Consider the following 25,533-nt stretch of genomic DNA (forward strand, 5'->3'; position numbering starts at 1 on the left):
AGGAAGTGGCTCCGTGCGGGTGGTCGCCTGGGACCAAAACACACTCTTCAGGGGCGAAATTTAACTCTCAAACTCCGCGTACGGACCGAGCCGCGGCAGAGAAGACGGTCGAGCGTCACGGTAAGAGATCCTGTCGGGTGAGAAACAAAGAGAGGCTTGTGGAGCGGCTGACCGCGCTAACGTTAGCTGAAGGTCGGGCATACCGCTGCCAGCCGCCCTCAAACCCGGTACTGCACATAACCTCTTAACCCCCACCTGAACCGAGCACGTTTTCTCCACTTCGGCTTTCTCAAACTTCTCAAAAGCAACAGAAAAGCCACACAAATGTCGAGAAAGCAACGGAAAAAAGAGGCGTGACATGTGACAAAAATGCAACGGAAAAAGCCGCTAACGAGAAACAAAAATGTGACGGGAAAATGTGTGTCGTAAATGCAACGAAAAAAAGCGATGAAAATGTGGCGATAAAGTGACGGAAATGCGACAAAAAGGCGCTGGGGAGGGAAAAAAAGTGTTTAAAATGTGACAAAAACGCGAGGAAAAATATCCATTTAGATGAGTTTTGTAGGTCTTAGCTTTCAAATGAGGCGTTACTCTGGCCTGAACTGAACTGATGAAAATGCACTTGGTTAAAGGAACAGGCCACCGTTTTTTTTGCATACTGAGGATTTGTTCTTACCTGAGCTTAGACGAGTTGATGCGTACCTGTCCGTCTTTACGCGTGCGCTCAGTCACGCAAAACGTTTTTAGCATTTAGCCTCTATGTGGCCAAACGGGTGAAGTTAGAAGCGACCAAGCTCTTCCACGTTTTCCCTATTTAAATATGGTTACGTGAAGCGTTACACTATGAAGTATAATTACACAAAATTAAACAATGTGGATTTTCTAAGCGGATAAAAGGGGGACTATATTGTAAGGCGTAATAATACCAGGAGTAGTTTGGCATCCGCACAGTAAAGTGAAGATTACTGCGCAGTAAAGTGAAGATTACTGCGCAGTAAAGTGAAGATTACTGCGCAGTAAAGTGAAGATTACTGCGCAGTAAAGTGAAGATTACTGCGCGGATTTCGAACTACTCCTGGTATTATTACACCTTACAATATAGTCCCCCTTTTATCCGCTTAGAAAATCCACATTGTTTAATTTTGTGTAATTATACTTTGTAGTGGAACACTTCACGTAACCATATTTAAATAGGGAAAACGTGGAAGAGCTTGGTAGCTTCTATCTTGACCTGTTTTGGAGCTATAGAGGAGAGAGGGGGAGAGGCTAAATGCTAACAACATGTTTGGTGTTTTAGCGCGACTGAGCGCACACGCAAAGACCAGACAGTTACGCATCAACTTGTCTAAGCTCAGGTAAGAACATATCTCGGTATGGAAAAAACAGTGGCCTATTCCTTTTTACGGTGGGGGTAAGAGGTTAATGTGAAAACAACAGGGCAAGCTAATGTCCGACTTCACTCGAATTGGAGCAAATGCTCTCAAACCGCAAACAACTGACACCGACCCACACTTTTATTGATTACTGGCTTAGTTCCATTTCAGCCTTTGTTTTTGGAGCTGGTGTAGTGTTTTGTGTGGTTTTTTTTTTAGCTTGTTTTGAGACAATTCGCTTGTGATTTCTAATGTGTGTTTGATTCCACGGATGAATTTAGGCCAGTGTCCAGTAGGTCCGTGCCCAGTGGCTCTGTGTCCTGCACTCCGACACTGCCGACATTGCAGATTTCCTCTATATGTGTCTGTCTATAACATCCAAGGTTCAATTCTGTGATGGCTGATGTGTGCAGAGAGAAAGCGGAATGGAGTTTCCCGTTTTGAACCTGCTGGGCCAGTTCCAGAGTCTGAAAGCGCAGATGGACGGACTCAGCGACAGCGTTGAGCCACGTGAGTTTTGTGCCGCCGTTAATGAGGGATTCGCTTCTTGCTCAATGCCATAATGCATTGCGCCTTGGGGGGGTTCGCTGCTGTGAACAATATGGTGTTGCGAGCTGTCATCGAAGAGGGTAATATTATTAATTGATTGTGCAGCACTTTGGAAACTGCCTTAGTTGTTGAAATATCATATGTTTTTGTTGCTGTATAAATATAGTTGGATTGGAGACTAGTCCAGGGGTAGGCGAGTTTTCTTAACGGAGGGCCAATTTTTTTCATCGTAAAAAGACCGAGGGCCGAAGCCGCCGATTTTAGGCCAAAGTAAAGAATACACTGCAAAAATTACCATTTTTAAATGAGATAAATGACTTAAAATTGCTTGAATATAGGGCTGCAACTAACGATTGTTTTGGTAATCGATTAATCTACCAATTATTTTTACGATTAATCGATCAATCGCTTGGCTGTTAAAGGTGCATGGAAATTGTATTTTTTCCATTTTTTTATCACATAAAGCTAAAGTGACGCCGCTTGAGGACATGTTGATGGAGTAAACTTAAAGTAAACGTTTGTACGAGGCTATTTGTGCCAATTCTGCTTTCTGAGTGGACGAGGCAAAGACAAATATTTATGAAATTTACAATGTACAAAACAATGCAGACCCTGACTTAAAAAAACAAAGTAGGTTTCCATCAAAAATAAAATATGGTCATGTAATTTTTGCTCTTTTTAAGTCTGTGTTCACTAGAAAACGATTAATCGATTACTGAAATAGTTGACAACTATTTTAGTAATCGATTAGTTGTCGATTAATCAATTAGTTGTTTCAGCCCTACTTGAGGGTTCTTATGTTGAATTTGAGTCTGTTTGGACTAATCTAAGATACAAATGCTGATGCCAATGGAACCCACTTTGAAATCAGACAAATGAGCTTTTACTTTTACAAAGATTTGTTTTTCACTTGAAATTATACAATCTAATCTGAATTAAGAGAATAATGACTTGTTCCATTGGCGATGAGATGTTTTTTCTGATCTAAGACCAGACCAAATCTACTCTATACTTTAGATTGAATCTCTTAATTCAAGTAGGTTTCTGTCATTTCTTCCTTAAAATTATTATTATTTTTCCAGTGCACTTTCTACAAATGCCAGAGTTGTGCATAATATGACCTAATTGTGTGTATTAACAGTATTTCTCCTATTTAACCCTAAAAATGTTAAAGTACTTTCTGATTTGTGTCATAATGTTTCTCAAAATCATCTTGAGGGCCAGAGGTTCTGTGCTGGAGGGCCGGATTTGGCCCCCGGGCTTGACGTTGCCGACCCCTGCTCTAGTCTAATGAAGGTCTTCTAGTATTGATGCCACATCGCCAATATGTTCCAGCCAGACCTGTGCTATTTCATACCAGCCGAATCTTCCTCAGAGGTGTCATGTGACGTCGCTGTGATGCGTCTGCCTGGCTGACTGTCCACAAGAAGTCAAGCTCAGGACTAAACACAAAAATATTCAGGACTAAAACACAAACACACACTTTTTGGGAGTGGAAAGCTCTCAAAACGTTTACGTGGGTCCACTACTTTCCCATTTTTGCTCAAATTTTATGTAGCCCCTCGATATTGGACATGAACCGGATATTGTGAATTTGGGGGGAAATTGGGAGAGATTGTGGCAAAAGTGTGGTTATTATGGAAATAGGGAAAATATTAGTAATAAAAAAATGAGGGGGGAAAATTGGCGCAAAAATAAGAAAAAAATGGGTGAAGAATTGGGTAAAAAAAGAGAAAAAAATGAGGGGGAAAATAAATAAAAATGGGGGGGAAAACTCATTTATTTGAGCTGAAACAACCAAGTCACTTTAATGCTGTCTTTGGACCGACAGCATCAAAACATGAATCCAAAGATTTTCGGTACCTGCTTTCGATACGAGTAATAACTAAACCTTTTTTCCGATGCCATGCTGGTATCGTTTAACGGTACCCAGCCCTACTAAGTGATTTGTTTCTGAACAAGGTCAAGTTGTGTTCACCCTTTGCCCCGCGTGATCCCCAGAGTTCCTGCAGATGGCGCTGAGTTTCGAGGAGAGCAGGAGGAAGTGGCTGCGAGCGGACGAGGATCTGGTCTCCTGCAGAGAGCTCCTGACCAAAGCCCAGACGGAGAGCGGCGCGCTGGAGGTCAAGCTCAAACACGCGCGCAACCAGGTGGACGTGGAGATCCGGAGGAGGCAGAAGGCCGAGGCCACGCACGACAAACTGGTGCGAAACCACAGCAAACACGTCCTACTTTACTTTGAAAGTCAATTGTTGATTTTAGAAATACATTTCCCTTGCAAAGAAGTACTCCGCACACCCGGGAGGTGATTGGCGCCTAAAAAAGCTCCCGCACACTGTCCAGGGTTCCCACACTGTGTAGGTCGGCCCGTGCTAGTTCCAAAGTCAGTTCAGTCTGTGTTCACACGCGCCCACCCCAGACGTCGCACCATCAGCCACATAACAACGATCCGCTTTTCAACGGACCCATGACAACGGCATCAACCTCTCAAAGCGCCGACACGCGGGCACGTACGTGCACACTTCCCCGAAGTTACGCTCTGGTGGCTCCTCTCCCTCGTGGTTAAATAGTGAGGCTTATAGATGCAAAGCGAAGATTAATGCTCCTTAATCAGCTCGTGAAGAGGAAGGTTTCACTGCAGCAGATAGGGAAAGATGGGAAAGAGGCGTAAAGAGAGCAGTAATCCACACGTCCTCATGCAGCGTTTATTCATTCCTTCTTCACGCAAAAAAGAGGCGTCAATGTGAGAGTGGAGCGTGTTTAGACCGACGTAAAGTGCTGCGTTTGGATTCACACTGACCCAAAAGGGTCGCTCTCAGGTCGTGAGCCCCTCGACCTAAGTAGAGCCTGTGTGAAAACAGGTCTTAAAGTTGAAGTGTGTGACCAGCTCCTCTTACAAATGATTTATAATCATTTATAATGGACACTGGCTGACTGAAGTGTGAACTCGATGCTATTTATTTAGAGTTATACATAATGGGCTGTATGTACAGTGACTCCACATGATTTCTGCCTGAACAGTTACATTGGTGCTGTCCTTCATGTCCGTTATCTCTTCCCATTAAAAATTAGCAGGTCCCACAGAAAGGAGGCGATAGCTCAAGATTGGTGAAGGACAGCGAGTAAAGGTTTGGATGTGATTGGAGCAGGACACAAATATTAAGTGAGATGTCAGGACTTCACTGGAGGAAACCTCCGTGTTCATAACGGTGGCTGTTTTTATCTTGAGGCTAACACGGCTAACACAAAATAAACATTTAAAGTAGTGCAAAGTTTTAGCCTTCAGCGTCAAGATAAAAGCTGGCGTTTCCTTTGAGGCAGGATTCACAGTGAACATGATGTTTCTAACACGCTGCAGTGATTGTCCATCAGTAACTCGTCCTTTACCAAATCCTGAGCTCTCTCCATTAGTTCAGGACCCTGCTGATCGTGAATGTAAAAGATACAGGACCTTTTATAGGCCTTTGTAGGTTTTTTTTTCTTATTTCAGTAACCATTTGTTAATTGACATTGTGGCAGTTGTCTGTTTCTGTTCCAAATGATGTTATGTACAAAGTATGCAAAATAGTTATTTGTTTTTGTTTTTGAATTAATATCAATCAATATGAATTTGACTAACATTTATTTAAAAAATGTTAGCCTATTCTTTAGGAGCCCGTGGTCTTCAATTTTGTGATTCCAGGTCTTACAAAGGTCTTAAGTTTCACAGTGTGCAGGAGCCCTGCTTTCTCACTCCCGCTCAACTTTATTGCTGCTCATCACTTATGAGCCCGACCCAGCAGTTGAGAACCACTGTCTTATACTGTCATTTCAGTTTGACAGTTGACCCTGTGTCAATGTGCTTTTGTTTGTAGTCAAGTGTTTCCTGTGTTTAGGAGCGGCAGTTGCAGTTGATCCGGGAGCTGCTCCTGTCGGACCCCAACAGCAGCAGCGCCCCCTTCAGCCTGAGCGAGGAGCAGCGGTCTGCCCTCGCCTTCCTCAGCGCACACTCCCAGGTCGCCCAGAGCGCCCAGGGCCCCCAGGGCAACCCCAACAGCAGCAGAAGGTACTTCATTTATTCATTTTAACTCACCTCACCACTCACCTCTCCTACTTCATATAGACACTAATGTTTCCCCCAAATTACCCCTCTTTCTGAAGCCTGGTTATCAACAGAATAAATATCACGTGATATCTAGTCTGGGGACCACCAATTAATGTTCTTGTAGGAAAGAGGTGGTTTACGATCGTCCATAGCTGTTTTGGTTGAATGTCTATCATATGTGTCTGCACGTGGCCATAGCCAATCGTATCCTTTGGAGCTAAACTATTTAGAGCACGGTCTGACGCTGGATTGAAAGATGGCATTGCGTCTACTGCTGTCATGTTGGATCTGCAAATAAACGTTCATTTTTTTATATCCGTAAACAAACCGAACAAAGTCTTAACCCCGCATCTTTGCTTTCTCCACCTGCACCTCCCAAAGGTATTGATTCTGTGGTGCGTTTTTCCTGCTAGACTCCAAACTCTGATCCTCCACCAGTGTCTCCGGTGCATGAATTTGTGCATAAACGTTAATGCACTTAATCAAATGTCAATAAGACACTGGAGTCGATGTGGTCTTTGTAAGATTGAACCTGGGCGACCTCTGGTTATGGCCATATACCCTGTTTTCTTTTGTTTAAGCTGTGTGTGTCCTCACAGGTTGAACACCATTGATGAGTCGGCCTCGCTGCTGTCGGACATCAGCTTCGACCAAACAGACGACTCTCTGGTAAGTCCTCCGCCTCAGACGCAACCACATGCCCTTGTTTCTCAGTTCCAGGTCGGGCCTTCGAAAAACTCACATCGGTCGACCTCTGTTAGATATATCTATTAGGGATGTACACTGCAAAAAATACCAAGCATTGTCTTAAATGACTTGAATTGAGGAAATGTTTCTTGTTTTGAGCGGTTTTCGCTAATTTAGACACTTTTCCTGATCTGACCCAGTTTACTTTGCTTGTTTGAGGACATTTCAGACCAGTTCTAGGGTAAATCTTGTTTGAAATAAGAAAGTAAAATTGCCAATGAGATAAGACCAATTTTCTTACCCCATTGGCAAAGAAAAGGACCTGAAATAAGGACGAAATGTATCGAAACGAGTCAGAAACATCTCAGAACAAGTGAAATAATCTGGGACAAATGCCCAACAATAACTTACCTAGTCAAAACAACTAAAATTTGTTTATACTAATCTATTTAATTACTTTTTGCAGTGTACCGATCCGATATTCAATATAGGTATCGGTAGCCAATCCGGGCATTTTGAAAGTAACGGATTGGATCGGATTTGATAACTGAACAGGTCCGATACAACGCGGTCGTGAATCTGCTGTCATGGATCTGCAGCGGTTTATTGCAGCACTGTGGTCAACCTGCAGACTGGAGCCGCTGCAGATCCAGGACCACAGATTCACAGCCTTCATGCTATCGCTAAGCTAGGATACAGATTTGATTTTGATTTGATACAAGACACATTTCAAAACAGAATTCCGATGCTGCCAAAATAAAATCACCGAAACTGTACAATCAATTATAACAGAACAACATCCACATCACACAGGAGGATATACATTCATTTGTCTATCATTAACCTGCCGCTAACACCTGCCTCTGAAAAACGTTGTAATTTAAAATTCAAAACTAAAGCCAAAACCTCTTGCATGTTTTTTTTTAATTTTTTTCAAGTTAAAACTATTATAATATCCGTAGGCTATAACATATAATGATGATAAAAATATAATAATGCAAAAAGACCAGATGAAATGTCAAAATATCTGATCGGGAGTGCAAAAAAGCGGATCGGTGCATCCCTAATATCTATGATTAAAACCCTTTTGCTATAAAAATAAATGTTTAACTATGTGCTAAAACATGTACAACAGGTTCCCCTCTGGGGCTAGGACTCCCTTGAAAAAGAGATTCTTAATCTCAGTAGGACTTTCCTGGTCAAATAACAAATAAAATATGGGCTATTTGAGAGAATAAGAAAATGATTCAAATTAAATTACTTCAAATATCAGCTATTGGCCAACCCCCTTCAAATCGGTATCTGACCTCAAAGGTCTATATCGGTCAGTATTGTATATATATTGTAGGGCTGAAACAACTAATCGATTATTGAAATAGTTGTCAACTATTTAAGTAGTCGATTAATCGTTTTCTAGTAAACACAGACTTAAAAAGAGCAAAAATTACATGAACATATTTTATTTTTTAAGGAAACCTACTTTGTTTTTCAAGTTTGGGTCTGTAGTGTTTTGTACATTGAAAATTTCATAAATATCTGTCTGTGTCTCATCCAATCATAAAGCAGAATTGGCACTAAGAGCCTCCAAAAACACTCAGTTTAAGTTTACTCCATCAACATGTCCTCAAGTGATGCCACTTTAGCTTTATGTCATTAAAATAATGAAAAAATACAATTTTCATACACCATCCACAGCCAAGCGATTAATCGATTAATCGTAAAAATACTCGGTAGATCAATCGATTATCAAAATAATCGTTAGTTGCAGCCCTAATATATTGTTAAAAGTATCGGTACTATCAGGAACATAATTATGTAACGGGCCCTACATTTCAAACACAGCTACAGACACAAACATTTTACACATAAATTACTACTGTTGATGATCACAAAGTTGAATAAATTGGTATGTATTGAATCTTTCTCTTCAGTGTGTAATTTAAGTTCCATTTGTCATAATAAAAAGAGAAATGGGTGGTCGTATTTACCAAAGAATGTGCTGTGTGCGTCTTTAGGGCTGGGACACGTCTGCCATGAAAACTGTGCGCCTCCAGAAACGGCAGAAACGGGTCAGTCTTCCTCTGCCCCCTCTTTGCTCTTCCTCTGTCCCTCCTCTGAATCTGCACCCCCGAAGAAAAACAGCAGATGATGTGTCCAAATAACTTTTCTTCTCCCCCTCCAGCGTTCCTCTCGTAAACTCGCCGAAGCCCCTCCTAAAGCCGCCAAGAGGTCCCGCTCGGCCGGGCGCCCCGACACGGTAAACCCCGCGGATTTTGAATGGTTTTGTGTCTGTATTTAAACGTCTGTGGGCTTCACGTTGCGTCCTTCCACAGGTGAACGAGTCGATCGTCGCCAAGACGACCATCACCGTCCCGATGAACGGAGGGGCCGTGGAGGCGGTGTCCACCATCGAGGCCGTGCCGTACTGGACCCGGAGCAGGAAGAGGAGCGGTGAGTACCCTTCAGTTGACCCCTGACCCCGGCCCTGACCTTTGTCTCCATGGCGGCACGTAAACAAGCAGCGCCTTCCCTCTCTCTTGGTGCAGCAGCCAAAGATCTTTAATAAAACTCTAGATAGGACATGGCTTGAGTTGATACGTTAGAACAAATGGCAATTCTGGCGGCCATCTTGTGCCTGGCCCTTCTAGCCCAGTGTAAGGTAATCGAATGGAAACGCCACTTATTTCCTTGGTACTGTTTTTATCTTTTTTAAATTTTATTTCATGAGTCTTTGATCGTTGTGACTGGCTTTTATGTCTCGTGTCACATATTGTTCCAGTTTTATAGGAGGCTTTAGCTCCATTTGTTCACTTCAATCACTCACTTCTATTCACATCAAATGTAACAATTGTTTCCTACTTAAAACATTCATACTTTATAGATACAGACGGCATCTCTCGAATCGCCCATATATGGTCATGTTTGAAAACAGTTAAGGGGGAAAACAATTTTGAAAAAATCTAAACTCTCTCTAATTATTCAAAAACGACTTTAACAAATGGTGAATTATGAATATAGTTTATACTAAATAAAGATACAAAGACATGGAGAGGAGCAAAGTGGTTCAACAGCCCGTAGATACATGAAAAAAAAGGAAAATGCTAACATGATGCTACATGTTAGCATCGGGCTAAGGCTAACGGTTAGCTAGCGCTAGCAACAACTGCCGTTTTTTCACTTCTACTGAACAATCTGCTGTGAGAAAATATCCATAAGGGCCCGATTTAGACTTGACTTTATTTGTATGTGATAAATAAGTTGATATTCCACCAGAAAATGGCAAAAAAAAGAGCGGAAAATTGTGTTTCTCTAAAGATTCTATTTTCCCCCTCGGCGAGGCCACGCCCCCTTCTATGACGAGATGCCGTCTGTATCTATGTTGCTCCTGGTTTTGCATTGGTTTCTATAGGGGTTAGCCTCACCGGCCAGTCACAACACAGCCATGTCCTAGCTAGAGTTTTATTAAATATCTTTGGCAGCAGCATTTTTTGCCTTTTTCTGCAAACTGCATTTGTAGTTTCAGTGTTCTGCATTGTTTTTGTGAGGATCCGCAGATTTTTAGCTGCAGAGAGTCCTTGCTTGCGGTGAAGGAAACTGCTTTTTTCCCCCTTTTTTTTAAGTAAACCACTAACGCTAGCTAGCTCCAAATCCACAAATGTCCCAAAAGCCCCCACACCTGCAGCACAGTGGCTGCACCACAAGAGGATAGATGGAGAGGGAGCACAGAGGGTGTGTGAGGAGGAGGAGATGCAGGAGCTGGTCAGTGTGGGACATCACGCTCTGAAACAGAGACAAACCCAGGAGGCACTGCACCAGCGGTCCTCAGGTTTCCTTGACCTCCAAGAACATGCAGGTCAGGTTGGCCCACAATGGCAGCGCACTCGGTCGCAGCGGCTCAGGACTAACCCAACACCTGAATGCAATTTGGGTGTACAATTGTACAATGACAAATATATCACCCACTTTCTTCACCCAGGCCCTGCCCCTAACATCCATCCATCCATTTTCCACCACTTTTCCGTTTCTGGGTCGTGGGGGCAGCCATCCGAGCTGCCCAAATCACATGGCACCAGCCCCTTATGGCTCCTCCTGCAGGTGGTGGGTCCACAGAAGGACGACCTCACGATTCTAACCGGGCCTGTTGGTCTCTCATAAGGGGCGTCTGAACCGCTCTTTGTCTGACTCGTCACCTTGGACCTGTTTGCCCTGGGAGACCCTACCAGGGGCACGACAACAGAGCTCCAGGATCATTCGGGCGCTCAAACCCCTCCACCACGTTAAGGTGGCAGCTCCCGGAGGGGGCCCCTAACACTAACTTGTAATAAATAAATGCCTGTATTTCTTTCTATTTATTGGATGATGCGTTACTTTAAAGTAAATTAGTGGCTTTATGGTAAAAGTGGCATTGTATTTATCAGGGCTGGGACATGATATGGGAACACAATACCTGTTACTGCAATACCAAGCATCAATACTTTATCAAGTATCGCAATACTTTCAATACTTGTGTTCGGAGGCATTTTTTATCATCACTCCTTTGTTTTCCAGTAACAGTTACACAGCACTTTGTTATATATTGAGTTAAGGCACTTTTTCATATAAAAGTCATTTGGTTTATAAACTTCGGACAAATGACATTTTACACATTTTAAGGTAAACGTATCACTTATCATAAATACTTAGTGTATCGCAATACGCATCGTATCGGCCCCGGGTATCATGATGCAGATCGGATCGTCCCTGCCCTTCTGTTTATGACTAAACATTACATGTGTGTGAGATGACAGTGGAGGCGTCATCTCACTGTTATACAATCTCCCTCCTGTGTCTGCAGTTGCTCCAAATTGGGCCGATACGACCACTACGGAGTCGGAGACGGCGAGTGAAGCACCCAGCACTCCCGCCTGTCAGCCCCTCCCCACGCAGCACACGCCACGAGGGACGGCGGCCAAGAAACATCACTTCATCCCCAAAACGGTGAGGCCACACCCCTCAGGCGCGCCTCACTCCGACAATCCCCAAATATGTCTTGCTATGCCGTACCCGATCCTGACTGATATAATCTGACCCCTGCCCGACACTGTGGCGTTTCTCAGGTGATCAAGTCTGAGTGTTGCGCCCCCTGTGGTCGGAGGACTAAGTTCGGTAAAGTGGTCCTCCGATGCCAGAACTGCCGAATGGTGTCGCACCCCGAGTGTCGCGAGCGCTGCCCCCTGCCGTGCGAGCCCACGGCCTGCAGCACGCCCCTCAGGACAAACCAGGTACTGCGCCTGCACGGCTGCAAAGTCCATAACGATGACATTCGTGATGAATCTTCTGGCTTTTTTTTGTTTTTGTCGAGGTCACTCTGGCGGATTTCGCTCCTCTCACGTCTCCGATGATCCCGGCTCTGGTCATTTACTGCATCAAAGAGATCGAGCGCAGAGGACTTCAGGAGGTAAGAGTCTTGACCGCATGACCCGTTCTACAGGGTGTATCAAAAGTTCAATGAATTGTGTCCAAATCAAGGCCTTAAAAGTCATTAAAAAGCATTACTTTGGATTCAGACTGGCTTTAAATCAACATTTCTTGGAAGATTTTGACCTTGCTCAACACTTTTTACCGTGCAAGTTCACCGAAAATACCACAATGATGGTCGAAAAGACATTCAGTTGCAGTTTTAGATTGCAATTTCGATTAATTGCATTTTTATTGTCCTGGTCCTCTGACAGCCTCTCGCGTGTTTGTTTTGCCCATTGACGAGTTAGCACGAGTTTGTAGCTGATTTTACACTTAAATTCACCAGATCACTTCAGGTGACTTCCTGGTTGTTAGTCAGAGTATTCCCTGGGCTTGATCTGACAGGCGCTGCAGCATCATGGCGCCCGGATTATTATTATTTTTTTCAGAATGCGACAATGGCCAATTCTCCTGTCGAATAAAAAACGCACCACGCGATTATTGAGATTGACTTAGGGCTGTGCAATTACAACAGTAAACGATTACAAAATTAGCATAATCGCAAAAAATCGATTATAATTTTTTTTTCAATTTTTTTTATTTTTATTCCCCCCCCCCAAAAAAAAAATCAATTTTTTTTTCACATTTTTTTTTTAAATTTTGGGATTTTTGTCACTTTTTTGCTGGATTTTTGTCTTTTTTTGATGTTTTTTTGTCATTTTTTGCTGGATTTTTGTCATTTTTTGATGTTTTTTTTGTCACTTTTTTTGCTGGATTTTTCTCATTTTTTTGCTGGATTTTTGTCACTTTTTTGATGGATTTTTGTCATTTTTTGATGGATTTTTGTCATTTTTTTAAATGTTTTTTTTGTCATTTTTTTGATGGATTTTTGTCACTTTTTTGATGGATTTTTTTAAAGGCAACAAATAATCGTTTGAATAATCGTGATTTCAATTATGACAAAAATAATCGTGATTATTATTTTTTCAATAATCGAGCAGCCCTAGATTAACTTTTATTAAAATTGCGATTAGATTAAAATTTGATTCATTGCCCATCCCCACTGATACCTTTCTATTGGGACCCACCATACTGACCATATTTGGGTGGTGCAGCATACTTGTGATGTGTCGTTATTTGTGAATGAATATGTGTGGGCTTTGCGCCGCGCTGTTATGTCCTGAATAGCTTTGGCTTGCTAGTAACAAAACATCATAAAATAGGCGTTGAGAATGAGAGCTTTGTCTTTTTGTACTCCATACTCTGTGATGGTAAACTACATGCCTCTCTAGCCACAGCTGCCCTGGGGCTAACTGATCCAATCTGCGGCTAACACCTCCTCTCACTCACTGCTCCACCTCTCCCTCAGGTCGGCCTGTACCGAGTGTCGGGTCAGGATCGTCAGGTGAAGGAGTTAAAGGAGAAGTTGATCCGTGGTAAAACACTGCCCCCTCTTGGTAAAGTGGAGGACATTCACGTGGTGACCGGCGTGCTGAAGGACTTCCTCAGACACCTGCCCGAACCACTGCTCACCTGTGCCCTCAACAGGAGCTTCATGGAAGCTGCAGGTATTTTTAAGAAATATACATTTTTCAATTTTGAAAATCTAAAATCTTTGAAAATCTTGTTCATAGAGTGTTACATGATCTGGCCCCGCCCCCTCTTAGGGAATTCATTAAAAAAAGAAATTGTGAGACCAGCACTCGATCAACAGTCAGGGGGGACAGTGAAGTACAGTTTCAGAGGCGCATGTTTTCTCAAAACGTTCTTCCATTAAGGCTTGTTCTAGTTGGAACACCTATGCCCGTTAGAGAAAGCAGCACCTGCGTCTCGGGGCTGGGTACCGTTTAACGGTACGTACTTGGTACTGACCGAAAAGCTCCGGTAGGGGGCGGTATTGAATTTATTTATTTTTTTCGGTGCTAATTTTCGGTACTTTTTCTCTCCAAACGTCAATAAATGATCCGCAGTGAGTCTAAAAAAGCCTGAACTCATGAGCAGCTTCAGCGCAAATGCAGAAGCAAAGCTGTAACTTACTCACACTTCAGTCATTATCAGAGATGGCAGAGCCGCGGACTGAGCCAGGACTAAACCAGGACTGAACCAGGACTTACAGTAAACTGGTTAAAAACCAGGACTAAACCTGGACTGAATAAGAAACTAGACTCTTAGACAAATAGAAAAGCAGTGACAACACGGTATGACAAGAAACACATGGGCTTTAGCTTTAGCTTTAGCCCCAGAACCTGAAGTTACTGCTGTTGTTTAAACTCCAGCTGCACCGGAGCATTTGGGATCAAAGATTGTCTCTGGAAAAGGTGAGCGCTCACTCTGCATGTTTGGAACAGTTATGGTGCATTTTCAGTGACAGAGTGAGCGCTCTCACTATGTAACAGATCTGTGACGTGTGAGGAGCTTTCACTGTCGAACAGCTCAGTGTGTTTAGAAAAGTTTATCTGAAAGAAAACGGTGCCTGATGTGGATCTGGTCTGTTCCTGCAGCTCAGGAGGGAATAATGTCCTTTCTCTCTTTTTATCACGGCTTTAGTGGGAATTCTGCTCAAAACATAAAGTTACAGGTGACGCTGCTGCGCCTGTTTTCTGTTGTGCCGTGTTTGGACTTCCTCCTGAACTTTTTTTATACACTTTATTTTAACTCAATTAAAATATTGAAAAAAGTATTGAAAAAAGTACTGTTAAGGCACCGGTACCAAAAAGCAGATATCGTTAAAGTAGTTGTACCCAGCCCCATCTACGTCTGATTTAAGAGACAACTGAAAGAACGACGTCTTTCCCAACAAAGGTGTAACCATTAAGAGGCATTAGACAGGAACATCTTCATATTTATATCTGCAGGTACAGGTGTGTGAGTGGGAGGGACGAGGGGAGTGGCGTTTGAAGGAGATGCACTTTGTGTATTGTGTAGTTGTTGTCCTTGCCTCTTTTGTCTGTCATGTACTGCTGTGTGTTTTGGCTTATGTGTTTTATATGTTGTTTGTTCTTTTTTACCTCATGGGACTGCGGATGGAAATTAGCCTTGAGCTAAATCCGCCATTTTTACAGCACTAGTTGTCTGTTCATTAATATGCACCGTCCCATTCAAATAAATTAATACATTAAATAAATTAATATGGGATGAAGATTATTGTGCAGCCCCTACTAAAGACTATCATTGAGAATAAGAGTTCCTTGTGAATGTGTTTGTGTGGAAACAGGGCTGTGGTTGCTTGTGTATTGAAATGTACATGTAGTGTTCTAAACTGCAGTACAGTACTTGATCTGGTGTTGAGTGTGGTTCTGTGGTTTGTCAGAATTGCAGGACGAGGACAACAGTCGCGCGGCGCTGTACCACGTCGTCAGTGAGCTGCCTCAGCCCAACCGGGACACTCTGGCCTGTCTCGTCCTCCACCTGCAGAAGTGAGCACCTTTATGTTCTCGTCCAGCCCCAGAATTCAGTTTATTGCTTTTTTTATCCACAGTTCTATGGTTTGAGCTGAGGAAACACAAAACACTCACATGGACCTTCTGAAACATCCAAAAATTGCTTGTAAATAGTTACTTTTAGTCTTAATTAAAAGTTTTTCATGAGACTAAAACTATGACTAAAATGTCCAGATATTTTAGTCGACTAAAATATGAAGGGGAGAGATTAAAATCATCCAAACTTCTATTGACCGTCTGAAAGAGCCTCAGATCATGTAAATTCTCTGCCAAAGGATCAGCTCTGAGCTTTGTTCATGTGGAGCAGAAACATGAAGCAGAAGAGCTTTATTAAATATGATTATAATACATATTATAAAAGCAAAGCCGACTAAATTAGTCTTTAAAGGGACTATAAGGAGTTTAAAAATGTTAAAATTAAGTATTTTCCTCCCCCTACATGTTCCAGCCATGTGCTAATGTGTAGAATGAGCTCAGACCTGTTCACCACAACTGCCTCTAAAATCCTGCACTGTCACTCAAAAATGTTTCACTTCGGCCCGAATTGCCGTCATGCACGAGCTTTATATAGAAGGTGCAGTTACACATGTGGCCTGAGGTGGCAGTAGTGAGTATAAAATGGCGAACTTGCATCCAGCCCCTTTAAATTTAGTCGACAAAATTTACAAGCAATTTTAGTCGACTAAAACAAGACTAAAATTGAAGATATTTTTTGGACTAAAACTCGACTAAAATTAAATTAAATTTTAGTCAAAAGATTAAGACTAAAACTAAAATATGTTGTCAAAATTAACACTGATTGGCGTTAATGGGATTAAATGGGGAATTAACACAACTGAAGGTCGCTTCTTTACAGACAGATATAAACTGAATCATAAACATTTAATTTGATGGTTATAAACTACTCACAGCGTTGGTCGTGGCGTTTGTTTCCATCTATTGTAATACAACTGCAGTATTACAATATTATGTTGTTACTTCTAAGTCTATCAGTTAGGTTTGTTCTGTTTAATGCAGCTCTGTGTCAGACACAGTGTCACTCCTCCTACAGTACGGCAAGGCAAGTTTATTTGAATTGCCTTGTGTATGAATTGTGCTCTACAAAGTGCTTCACAGTTGCATAAATACAAGAAAACAAATAGAATCAATAAAAAACATCAACATAAAATTAATCGATTACAGTAAAAGGCGAGAGTGCAGATAAAATACTTTCAGTCATATGCATTGGTAAAAAGAACTGTTTTCAGCCTGGATTTGAACATTGTCAGAGTTGAGGCCTGTCTCACGTCCTCGTGAAGACTGTTCCAGATTTTAGCTGCATGAAACTGAAACGCAGCCTCACCGTGTTTATTATTGACTCTGGGAACCACCAGGAGGCCCCTCCCTGAAGTTCTCAGGGCCCGAGATGGTTCATACGGCTCTAACATGTCAGAGATGGACTTTGGTGCTAAACCATGAAAAGACTTGTAACAAGCAGAGCTGTTTTAAAGTCTATTCTCTGAGTGACAGGAAGCCAGTGCAGAGACCGGAGCACTGGACTAATATGGTCGTATTTCCTGGTTCTTGTCAGGACTCGAGCAGCAGCGTTCTGGATGTTCTGTAGCTGTCTGATAGCTCGTTTAGAGAGGCCAGTGAGCAGCCGTTACAGTAGTCTAACCTGCTGGAGACAAATGCATGGATAAGTCTCTCTAAGTCTGGTTTTGACACTATTCCTCTGATCTTAGCAATGTTTTTCAGATGGTAAAAAGCTGATGATGTTATAGCTTTGATGTGGCTGTTTAAGTTATGAATAGAGTCTGTCATGATCTAAGTGACAGTTGAATTTAACCAATCAGAGTGTGATTAAACTATCATAAACAATTATATATATCTTTGCTGTTTTGTCCCTCCCCCACCACTTGTTAGAAAAAGGGTTAAAGAGCAACTAAAGGCCAGACCAACATTTTTCTGCTGATGTGTAATCGATGATTGTAGAATATTATCTGCTGTTCCCACTTGATTTGTTTCATCATTTTAGTGTAATCAGGTATATTTTAAACTTATATATTCTAAGCCCGCGTGTTTCCTTAGACCTGACGGATTTCTGATTTATGTGGAATTTTGATTTGGTGAACCTCCACTTTTTGTAAAAGGAGAACTCCACGTTGTGTCGGATTTCAGTTTTACATCCACAAAGCATCAGGGGGTGTGTCATTAGCTCTGAGCGTTACCGTGGAGATGTCCGCTACACAGCCGCGCGGTGTGAGAATTGACTGTGCATAACTTCAAATCATAACAATGCCACCCAAGAAGTGACTTCCTGTTTAATAAAAGCACCATCTTATTCATTAGTTCAGCAGTTCATTAGTTCAGCTTTCTTTCTGCATAACTATTATCAGACAAAACACTTAAAATGTGTGTATTTACTTATATTGTTGCAAGTACCTGCTGGACTAATCAATGAGGCGAGCTGTGTGCTTTTATTTTGCCGTTCTGGATCGAAACAGGAAGTCACTTCTTGGGTGACATTGTTATGATTTGAAGTTAGACACAGTCAATTGTCTGTGTTCAACGCTGTTCGCGGCGGTTTTTCTGCCCCCCTCTCGCCTCCCTCACCGTCCGCTGAGCCGACCTGCATTAGCGGCAATTTCCCACTGCAATGTGGGCGGAGTTTGGTCTTTAGTTGCTCTTTAAGGAGAATGCAAATACATGTTTTAAAGGAACAGGCCACCGTTTTCACATACTGAGATATGTTCTTACCTTAGCTTTGACGAGTTCTATAGGACCTGTCTGATCTTCACCCGTGCCTTCAGTCACGTAAACACAGCGCAGACGGCGTTAGCATTTAGCCTCTCCCTCTCTCCTCTATAGCTCCAAAACAGGTCAAGATAGAAGCTACCAAGCTCTTCCACGTTTTCCCTATTTAAATATGGTTATGTGAAGTGTTACACTATAAAGTATAATTACACAAAATTAAACAATGTGGATTTTCTAAGCGGATAAAAGGGGGAACTATATTGTAAGGCGTAATAATACCAGGAGTAGTTCGAAATCCACGCAGTTATCTTCACTTTACTGTGCGGATGCCAAACTACTCCGGGTATTATTACGCCTTACAATATAGTTCCCCCTTTTATCCGCTTAGAAAATCCACATTGTTTAATTTTGTGTAATTATACTTTGTAGTGGAACACTTCACGTAACCATATTTAAATAGGGAAAACGTGGAAGAGCTTGGTAGCTTCTATCTTGACCTGTTTTGGAGCTATAGAGGAGAGAGGGAGAGGCTAAATGCTAACGTCGTCTGCGCTGTGTTTACGTGACTGAAGGCACGGGGGAAGATCAGACAGGTCCTAAAGAACTCATGAAAGCTAAGGTAAGAACATATCTCAGTGTGTAAAAACGGTGGCTTATTTAATTTTTGAAATTTCCCCATATTTCTGAGCTAAAATGTCCATTGAAAGTTCCTAGGAAAATATCTGGCAGTTTAATGGGAATTTTCCAGCCCCTGATAGTAAATAGCTTCCATAAACTGTAGTGAGCCTTTCTATGTGTTATGTTTTGACATGTTTCGTTCCACTTCCCAAGAATCACCAAAATGTAAAGTTTGCTTAGATTAGATTTTATTTTATATGAAGCTTTAAAATACAAGTTGACACATTGATAAAGAGGAAAAAAGTCATTTTCGATTTAGTTCATTGAATTTTCGTCCACTAAAAATAAAAACAGATTTGTTCGTGACAGTGCACTGGATGATATGATACATCTGTGTGTCCTCAGAGTGTCCCAGTGCGCCGAGACCAAGATGGACGCCATGAACCTGTCGCGAGTCTTCGGCCCGACGCTGGTGGGGCACGCGGTCCCCGACCCCGACCCCATGACCATCCTGCAGGACACCAACAGGCAGCCGCGGGTACTTGCAGGCCTAACGTGTCCCTCATGTCCAAACCGTCCCGCCCCCTGTTCCCGCCTTTCACACCTGTCTTTGTCTTTGAGGTGGTGGAGCGGCTGCTGAGCATCCCCGCCTCCTTCTGGACGCAGTTTGCTCATCCCGACAATGAGGGGATGGAGCCGCTCGCCAACGCTCCTGACCACGGAGGTACTGACTGACACCATCACCACTACCACCCGTCTGCTGTTTCAACATGTTCTTCTTTTAGAATTAAACCTGCACAATAACTCCAGTATTTCACAATATTAATAATAAATCCTTTCCGTAGTCCCTGTGGGGGTGATACAAGTGTTTATGGGATGATTGGAGGGTCTTTCATCTCCCCCTGGTGTCTCTGGCCAGAAAACCATGTTTGCAACTTGTCTGCCACCGGCCCGGAGAAAGCAATACACACTAATGAAATCACGAAGAAGAAGCTAACATGCTAACGGGCAAAGCTAACTGCGGGCTAACGTCACTTTAAACAGTATTTACAGCAAAGTTTGAATGAAAAAAAATATTTCCATTGTATAATTGGATGCACAGTAACCCTCTCTCCCTTCGCCTTTCCTGTTGGCGTAGTATTTACTCTCCAAGACAATAAGTTAAAAAAATCGTAACTTGCTAACAGACCTGCAGTTGCGCTTATGGCCTCTAGTGGAAGAGTGCACAAGATCATTTCTGAATGTGTGATTGATTCTGATGATATAAAAACAAAAATTAAATACCATCACTCTCAGGAAAGATATGAGGTGCTTTCAAAGAAATGGCTCATAAAATATTGGCTGAAAATGAATACGAAAAGGCAGGTTTCCACAGGGCATTAAATGAATTGTGCCATAAAGGCTTTGAATGTCCTTAAAAAGCATTAAATTTGATCAAAATGGGCATTAAATATACATTTCTTGTAAAATAAAGCCATTTCTCAACTATTTGTCCTGCAAGATTCTGCTCTAAAACACATTCAGCTCCAGTTTTGGCTGAAATTATACACTATTTTTTCATCAAAAGTTTCCCGTTGTGAAAATTTGCTTCTGGATCGCAACATTTCTTCCCCGGCGGCATTAAAAATATAGTATCTGGGCATATAAATGGCATTATAACACTATAAATTAGTAAAGAATTGTGCAACTTCTGTAATTGTATGAGCAATAGCAGTCAAAGCAAAAAAAACTTCCACTTCTTCCTCTTTGTGACTTTCTTCTGCTGCTGTTGCTTCTTCTTCATCTGCTTCTTCTTCTAGTCTGTTTTTGCTGCTGATCAAAAGTTTATTTGTCATTTTCAATAGAAGCTTGACTCAAGTTGTGTTTTGTCTCACTTTTCTTCTTCTTCTATATTGCAGCTCTACTTGGAACCTTGTTGAGATGAAATTTTTGCCAATTTTCAAGTGATTCAGATTCAGAAAACTTTTTTGGTCCCAAAGAGCAAACCTCAGAACAGAACATTTCAAATACACAACAGTCACAAACAGTCACTCACTGTGTGTCACTGACGACAGTAGAGGGTCAAGAGAGCAACAGTCCAGAACAATGAAAGTAGAACATTTCAAAAGGTTTGTTACTTAAGGCGAGACACGGCAGGTGAAAGTATTGATTTTTCACGCAGTGGTCGAAGTGGAGATTTTTATCTATTTTCCTCCCTTTACATCTTAGTTTTCATGTCAGATATAAAAATTATGATGTTTATTTTATGATGTTTTGTCTGCGAGGTGGGGGCAACCCGGAAGTAGCTGCTGCGCCGCGTAGAAAGTCAGTCTTTCCCGCGGGTTTTCATTCATAAATATTGACAGATTTTACATCCACGTGTCCTGCTAAGGGGCCCCGTGATGACGCTTTCACCCAAATATGGTATTTTTCCTCCTACGAGACGCCTGGTCAGGCCTGGTGCGGAAAAGTCGCACTCGCTACAAAACTTCAGGGCTGGTTTTCTCTGAATGAAAGAAGCTTCACTCGGGCAGAGCCTGAGCCCTTATAGAAGCTCCCACAGACTCCAAACTTTACAGTCTGAGACACAACAAGATTTTGAAGGTTTTTTCAGAGGGATTTTTTAATATCTAATTCCTAGCCTGATTTATTCAACTTTGAAACAAAAAAAAAATAGGCGGAATTTGAGTTTTTACAGATTTTTTTCACTGATGATTAGTTTATTGAAAAACTAAACAAAATATCCAAAATCCCCTCTGAAAAAATCTTAGTCACTAATATGTCAATAAAATAAAACCATAAAATTTAATCTGGCTCAATTCATTATTTTGATTTTGTTGCCCAAAATATAGGCAATTTTGGCCATTTTAATGCTCAAAATGCCTTATTTTTATGTGAAAACATAAAATGACAGAAAAAATGCAATACATTTTTTTTCTCATATTTATATCTGTGATGTTCAGCAAAAGTTTCAAATTGATATCTCTACTTTTATTTTTTTCCCCTGTTCACCTGCAGTGTCTCGCCTTAATAAACACACTCGATTTAGAAATCAACAGTTCAGTGACAGGGAGGACAAAAGAGTTGGAGAAACGATTTGTTTTCAGAAAAGGTGCATAAAAACTACGTCTCAGGGACATGAGAGAAAACTCAGAGGACAGATCATGGACATTTACCCGTCTTTAGCGCCTGCTCCTCCCACAGAGACTGTAGGTGTCTCTGTTTAACTCCACTGATTTTAGAGCAGCCTTAAACTGGTCTTAAACTTTGGATCAGGACTGTATTTTTAGCTAGTGTACATAAGTCTATGGACATGTGTTAGTATCTACAAACATGGCAGATTTCCACTTGGCACTTGTTGACATCCTGAAGCTGCTGGGCCTCCTGTCGTGTGTGCTGCTCTTTTATCTAATAAAACCATGTGTTGTATTCTCTGTAGTGTCGCTCCTGGGCCCGCTGACCACTCCTGAACACCAGATGTCCAAAACCCCCTCGTCGTCCTCTTTGTCCCAGAGGATGATCCAGACTCTGTCCAGCACCACTCTGTGAGACACAGCCCACATTACACTGGGGGGGGGACGGTCTTACATTCGTATTCCTGTTCATAGTTCACTGGTAATAGATGCACTGACCACTGTATCTAAATATTTGGCCTTTATTCAATGAAATGTCTGTTCCTCTTTTGTCTGGAAAAAGATGGATCTAGAGCAGGGGTAGGCAACGTCAGGCCCGAGGGCCAAATCCGGCCCTCCAGCACAGAACCTCTGGCCCTCAAGATGATTTGGAGAAACATTATCACACAAATCAGAGAGTACTTTTAACATTATTAGAGTTAAATGGGAGAAAAAAAGGTAGAAATACTGTCAATGCACCCAGTTAGGTCATATGTTATGTACAACACTGGTAAAATTGAAGGAAGCGCACTGTAAAAAGATTAATCGTTTTAAAGCAGTACTAAGTAACGTGTTTACCTTAATAAATCCTCTCCGTAGTCCCTGTGGGGGTAATACAAGTGTTTATGGGATGACTGGAGGGTCTTTCATCTCCCCCTGGTGTCTCAGAAAACCATGTTTGCAACTTGACTGCCACCGGTCCGGAGCCACCAATACACACTAATAGAATCACGAAGAAGAAGCTAACATGCTAACGGGCAAAGCTAACTGCGGGCTAACGTCACTTTAAACAGTATTTACAGCCAAGTTTGAGTGAAAAAAAATATTTCCATTGTATAATTGGATGCACAATATCCCTCTCTCCCTTTGCCTTTCCTGTCAGCGCAGTATTTACTCTCCAAGACAATTAATAAGTTAAAAAATCGTAACTTGCTACTACACCTGCAGTTGCGCTTATGGCCTCTAGGGGGAAGAGTTACTTAGTACTGCTTTAAGGAAGAAATTACACAAATCTACTTAAGAGATTCAATCTAAGATTCTAATCTAGATTTGGTCTGGTCTTGGATGAGATAAAACATCTAGTAGTCGTTATTCTCTTAATTCAGATAGTTTTGTGTCAGTTCAAGTGAAATACAATTGTCTGATTTGAAGTGGGTTTTATTCTTGTTCCATTGGCGCTGTAGCATTTGTATCTTGGATTAGGTCAAACCGACTCAAATTCAACATAGAATAACTTTAATTCAAGCAATTCAGTCATTTATCTCCTGATGGTAATTTTCCCAGTGTTGTGCTTTACTTTGGGCTAATAATCAGCGGCTTCGGCCCTCGGTCTGTTTACAATAAAGAAAATCGTCCCTCCGCCAAGAAAACTTGCGTACCCCTGATCTAGAGTCCTATTAAATAAAAAAAACTTTTAGTCAAGGTGGTACAGTGAAAACATGATCAATCATCAATCTGTTAAAATGACAAACTAACTAATATTTGGTTAATCTGTTCTCCGTGTGCCAAAGCTGCTAATCCTGTAGTTTAGAGCGAGCAAACACGTATGTGATTCTTGTTCAAATGTTTGCTCCTGGACGTGTGTTAACACATCGAGAGCCAAAAACAGAAAAACTTTTTTTCTTTTATTACGAAGCTAGAAACAAATGACGATTAAAAACTTGTGAAGAGTCACGATCTGGACATTTCATATATTGTTCCATTTCTTGGGTGTGGTGTTACGTAGTGAACAGCTGTAAACCCGCCACTTCTCTCTCGCACGTTTGACAAAGCAGAGCGGCTTCCAATGGAAAGATCGAAACAGTTTGTTCGTTCGTTATTTTATTTTGAACATGTGAGCAACACAACACACCTTTACACAATTTTAAACGTAAAGGCTATTACAAATCAAGAAGACAAAAGCAAACTTGTCAGTTCCCTTGAAAAGCCAAATACAAAAAGGAGTGAGGAGAAGTTAAACTTATTTAACCCCACCCCCTATTTCAAAAACAGATTGATAACATCATTTTCTCAACAGTTGAGATTTTAACGTTTCTCTGAGTTTCTAAATGGTCAAACTCGGTCCAAGGACGACTGAGAAACATCCTGTTAAAGTCTTCAATCCAGAACCAGGATGTTTAAATGTACATGCGATCGATAACACGCAGTGTTTCTAAACGTGTCAACAATGTTGCTGTTGAAAACTTACTTGAAACAGAGATATTTAGGCATTTGCCTCTTAACGTTAGTGTCCGTCCAGGGAGGAGAGAGTTGGAGAGAGGAGTTAATCAGAAAGGATAGTGTTGCATAAAAGATGCATTATTTGTAGAAAAAAAAAATCAGATTTTGATCCAAACTAGCCTCTGTTTGGCTTAGATTTTTCAGAAACCGAGACACGAGGAATTAAACTGTTTTCACCTACGGAGAGCTCAGTCACGTTTCCAAACTCGCTGGGTTCATGTGGGAGTTCAGAGGTTATATACGTTCTGTGAGAATCTCCATTATAAGTTGCACGTTCTCAAACCGGTGTCGCCCTTTGACTGCAGTTACATACTCTCCGTCAGAGAGGATTTTGATTTTTCCCTTTTGTTCATTCTGTGTCTGTTACAGGTTTGGCAGCAGGACTAAAACCTCGGCCTCCTCCCTGAAGAGCGGGAACTTCTTCGCTTCTCCTCAGCTCAAGTGAAGTTTTGAAGTCTCCAAAACTCTGGGATACTTACGGCAGTACAGTGTTGTCTGTGCACATTATTATCATGTCCTAATACTTCTGTGCAATTTTAGATTTTTTTATGCTCCTCTTTTGTCAAAAAAAAAAGAAAAAAAGTGTAATATATCTTGTTTTACTAACGCTCTAATCGACCAAAGAATCAAGATTTTGAACTTGTAACTTTTGTTTGCTTGTGGTTCTAATCACAGAAAACGGCTGCTTATTTTTTTAAAAGTCTATTAGAAATGTTTATCTGACGGCCAAAGTGACCTAAACCACTTTTAGATGGAACTTTCTTCTTAACTCAACCAAAAGTTCCGCCGTTTTGGTTGAACTTTTTGTCCGTCTCGCTCAGGAAAGTTCTGCTCAGACGCTTTTACTGGTGGGAGAACGTCTCCTGAAGTTTACCTCAGTCTCCACCAGAGGGTGCTGTGACTCCACGTTTGCCAAATGGGAGTTTCCTGCAGGTTATGTGGCCTGTTGTCATGAGAATAGTTTGGAAATTAATGTTTTAAAGGCGACATTACAGCAGTGGAAAGTAGAGTCAGTC

The 25,533-nt window shown here is 41.7% G+C and overlaps 1 protein-coding gene across 1 annotated transcript; it reads left to right on the top strand.

The window, feature by feature from the left end:
- On the top strand, nucleotides 1–25,042 carry LOC306982284 (rac GTPase-activating protein 1-like). Its single transcript, XM_079582181.1, has 17 exons — nucleotides 1–120; nucleotides 1,787–1,883; nucleotides 3,924–4,126; nucleotides 5,798–5,967; nucleotides 6,606–6,675; nucleotides 8,709–8,762; nucleotides 8,876–8,950; nucleotides 9,027–9,144; nucleotides 11,528–11,670; nucleotides 11,790–11,954; nucleotides 12,035–12,130; nucleotides 13,502–13,700; nucleotides 15,443–15,548; nucleotides 19,332–19,464; nucleotides 19,548–19,650; nucleotides 22,345–22,450; nucleotides 24,887–25,042. The coding sequence occupies exons 2-17, from the start codon at nucleotides 1,799–1,801 to the stop codon at nucleotides 24,960–24,962; spliced, it is 1,902 nt and encodes a 633-aa protein (XP_079438307.1). The 5' UTR covers nucleotides 1–120; nucleotides 1,787–1,798; the 3' UTR covers nucleotides 24,963–25,042.
- The last annotated feature ends 491 nt before the right edge of the window (nucleotides 25,043–25,533 follow it).

Source organism: Gobius niger (genome assembly GCF_951799975.1).
Source record: "Gobius niger genome assembly, chromosome: 24".
Classification (NCBI taxonomy): domain Eukaryota; kingdom Metazoa; phylum Chordata; class Actinopteri; order Gobiiformes; family Gobiidae; genus Gobius; species Gobius niger.